The following is a 4315-nucleotide window of genomic DNA, read 5'->3' as shown; positions in this document are numbered from 1 at the left end:
TGAAAATGAAAGACGATTTTCACTCAGACGCGTTTCAAATGATCATGAACGGTCGAATTCAATAAATTTAATCTCTCAGCGATCTCACGAATTGTTATTCGCCGGTTTGCATCAATTAATGCCTTTATTGTGTCTTCATCAGCTTCAACTGGCCTTCCAGAACGTGGTGCATCTTCAACATCAAAATTGCCGGATCGAAATTTTGCAAACCAGTTTTGGCACTGGCGTTCTGTCAATACATCTCCATACACATCGGATAATTTTTTTCTTGCTTGAACAGCATTTTTACCTTTTCGATAGTAAAAAAGTAAAATATACCGAAAATGCTACTTTTCACTTTCATATTTGATAGGGCACCAACCAAAAACTACTGCGTAGAATCAATCGAACTTTTTTCACAAGCAAGCCTTGCTATATTAGCTGTCAAAATATATAATGATTATGCGGCTTAAGTGTGAAGTTGGCTGTGAAAAAATACAATAAGTCCTCTGTTGCGAAAAAACGAAATTACTTTCCGAACAACCCAATATATATACATATATAGGGTGTTGTAACCGATACCTTTTGAACTTAAATATAAATACAAGTACAGGTAGCTTCTAAGGACCTAAGTAATGCACTTAGTAAAGTACCTAGGTAGTTACATCTAGGAATGTTACAACACAGATAGGGTGTTTCTTAAATACCGCTCACTAATCATATAACGTTTCTAATAAACAATTGAATAAAAAAATTGAGCATTATAGAAAAAAATGCCTCAGGACTTTTCGAATCAATTTTTGATTACGAATAGCATTATATGACTAGGTATTATTTACATCCCGGTATATATATGGTTCCGATATTGAGTCGCGCGTATTGCATGCGTTGTAAATAGATATTTTAAGCTTCGCACTTTGATTAACAATATAGGGTGTTTTCCAATAGTGTACACAGATAGCATAGTGTAACACTGTGTCTTACATAAAGTGTTTCAACTATGACATAACGTTACACTACTCAATATTGTAAAAAGCTAAGTATAATACAAGCGTGTAAAACATGTCAATATTAAATACCAACTTTTCAAAAAGTTATTTGATAGTCATGTTTATTTGGTAATAAAATTATCGATTCTAAAAGCTTACCTATAATCGAGAATGGATTGAAATGAATTGAAATGGATTCAGATTTTCAGAAATATGCATTCATAAACTGTTTCCCGTAATTCCTTAATCCTGACGCAAATATCCTAAGCAAATAGGATCCTGGCCTCCCTTTTCGGGAAGTCTCCCTCGCTTTTCACGTCGTCCGTCTCTATCAAGAGACGCGCGGACCTGCACACGATCTGATAGATCAGAGTGTACGCTTACAGTATTGAAATAAATTGTTTAAATAAATCTTTTTCAATCCGGAATGCATTTTTATTCATTTATTGGAATTGCATGAAGCACATTTCTATGCCTTCAGTCTAAAAATAATACTTATCAGCTTTTTCTGTGCATTATAAATATTGCTAAATCCAAAATTTTGAATAGGAAATTTTTTGAACGAATTGCATCCATTTCAATCTAATTGAATCCAAAAAAGTTTTTGTTATTTAAAATACGCATTCGAATAGATAAAATTTAAATTCGTTTTCGTTTACTAGGTATAACTTAAATCTAAATGAAAATCATAAATCTATTATTCATGCGCAAAATATACTCGTAAAAATAAGAATGGAAGTCTACAATGCACTCTAGTGTACAGTATGAAATTAAATTGCTTTCTTACAAGTATCTTACACAGTAAAACAGTGTAGTATCTCTGTATTCTAGCTGGAAAACAACCATATTCTTCCTTTTTACTATAATCATAATGATAATGATACGTTTCTTGCAGGCTGTGTGATGATGAAATGTAACCATCATCTACAGCTCAGTAAGTAAAGTATAAAATAGTATTGTGAAAAAATGCACGTATTTATATAAATTAACATACTAATATTTAAGTTTGTTTCATATTTATTTTATTTTAGCTAGCAAAACATACTTTGCAAATTTTTTTTTCGCTAGAATAGTATAATACAGTTAGAGAACATTTTTTGTTGTAACTATTAATTATTAATTATTTAATATTTTTTATACATAGAGTAATTAAATTTGTGCGTTCATGTCGTACGACAAATTTTTCAAATTTGTTGATTGGCTATAGCATAGAGAGATCCGAAAACCTTTTTTCCTGCAACCTTAATTGTCGTACAACAAAAACGGATAAATGAAATAGTATCCAACATTATAAATTTACATTTTGATTGGGTAAAGTTTTTTTATATATTACACTGTCCGACAAAAGACCTTCTTTGTGAATAGTTGTTGCTAACATATGTTTGTCTACTGAATCCGCGTTAGCAAAAGTTGCCCATCATGTCATAATTTTGAGATAACTGCCATCAACAAGGCCAAAAACAATTTTTTTGAAAGTTTTCAAGACGTTGTAGCATTGACAACTAATTTTTTTTGCATTGATTTCATTAATGCCATATGAAAATATCAATTTTTATACTTTTAAAATGAATTTTAATTCATTTTTATATGATTTTTTTTGTTTCTGAGATATAGCAATTTGAAAATAATGTTTTTCTTATATACACTATTTAATAAAATTTAATTGTTATTTAATACACGAATATAAATAATTATTTTACGTATTTTTGCGTAATAAATGTGAATCTATTTACAAAAATTGGCTATCACGTCACAATTTTGAGAAAAATGTCATCAAATGAGGTCATGTTTTTTAGCTTTTTTGACACTATTTTTCTCAAAATTATTATGTAATAGTCAATTGTTGCCAACGGATTCATATTCAGCACATAAAAATACACTAGAAATGACTATTCGTTTGGTAAAACGATTGTTGGACAGTGTTAATTATTGTTTTTATTATATACATTATTTTATACTATTAAATATTGATTAATATTTATGTTTTTATATAGTTTTTGGCACGTGGTTTTTATAATCATTTCTAATAATTTCATGAAAAATATGACAATTTTTTATAATTATATTGCCTGAAGAAATAAATTTTAGGAATAAAAAGATGTATTCTTTATATAATTTGAGATTATGCTTGCTCATAGGTTACACACTATTGTCTCCTGGAAATTATCGCCAAATGTGGATATTTTAATCAACAACTCGGTGGATATGGTCAAAGATTCAAATTCATTGATGAATTCGTTGGATATTCATATGCAACAGTCGAGACATGATAGTGGAGATACTGATACTGATTACGCTGACAGCGATAATTAACTTATTTTAATAAATACATTCAATATATATTTACAGGAAAAAGATAAAAATTATTATCGAATAATATATTTGCTCTCATTCCAATTTTCTCCTTTCACAATCACGGAATGCTGCAATATGTCGTATATACTTCAGAATAGGGAGTTTCCCAATTTCACACAAAAAATCTGGATCCTCAGGATACTATTTCTATTAAACAGTTGTTCTCCATCAACTGCCATTATCGCCTTAACAGGAAGATGTATTTTTTAACACCTAAATAACTTGTCTACAGTTCTTAAGATGATTATCTGCGTATGAACGAATACGATCTACATCTAAAAAGAGTGGCACTTGCATTGATAATTGGATATCACTTTTTCTTTGTAACAATTTTCATCAGCTGATAATCATATTGCTTACAGCAATGTAATATTAGATCTGTTATTTATAACTGTATTAGTATACATTTGTTGTACTTAAGGAGATCCTAAAGACAATTAGTCATAGTGTAAGTAGGACTTATAGGCATTATACAATAAGCCATTAGTCATAAATCAGAAGTTAGAAGCTGAAAATTGACCAATCACAGTCATCAATTTTTAGCTTCTGACTTCCGACTTATGACTAACGGCTTATTGTAAAAGGCCCATTACACACAGACGTTTTACGTGTCACTGACACATCACACTACATACAAAATAGTATGTAGTACATCAATATCTTACGCACACACACATATAAATTTTCGCGTAACAACACGTTTAAGGCCTGGTTGCACCAACGTTATTTTGATTTTAAGCGAAACTTAAAACTCTATTTCGTTTTAAAATTGAAAAGAGACGAGGACAAAAAGAGTTTTAAGCCTCGCTTAAAATTAAAGTAACGTTGGTGTAACCGGACCTAAGTCCAATTCTAAGAACGTTCGTGCAAACTATTAGTCTGTGGACTATTTTTTAGTAAGATTGCATAGCTTTTATATGAAACAAATGTCACGACGTCGTAATTAGTAACGTCTTTAGAATCCCCTTAAGATGGATATATATATATATATA

General features: G+C 30.1%; 1 protein-coding gene across 2 annotated transcripts in view; it reads left to right on the top strand.

Annotated features, from left to right (window-relative positions):
• LOC108753828 overlaps positions 1-3739 on the top strand; it is a 28692-nt gene extending 24953 nt beyond the window's left edge. The window contains exons 11-12 of one of the 2 annotated variants that reach the window (XM_018495749.1): positions 1864-1902; positions 3107-3184. In XM_018495749.1, the coding sequence (XP_018351251.1) occupies positions 1864-1885 (22 nt within the window). In that variant the 3' untranslated portion in view covers positions 1886-1902; positions 3107-3184. Of the gene's footprint in view, positions 1-1863; positions 1903-3106 lie in introns of both variants that reach the window. The other variant, XM_018495748.1, reaches the window with a different exon arrangement.
• The last annotated feature ends 576 nt before the right edge of the window (positions 3740-4315 follow it).

The sequence above is a fragment of the Trachymyrmex septentrionalis genome, unplaced genomic scaffold, assembly GCF_001594115.1.
Source record: "Trachymyrmex septentrionalis isolate Tsep2-gDNA-1 unplaced genomic scaffold, Tsep1.0 scaffold72, whole genome shotgun sequence".
Classification (NCBI taxonomy): Eukaryota; Metazoa; Arthropoda; class Insecta; order Hymenoptera; family Formicidae; genus Trachymyrmex; species Trachymyrmex septentrionalis.
This window is presented reverse-complemented; position numbering and strand designations above follow the sequence as displayed.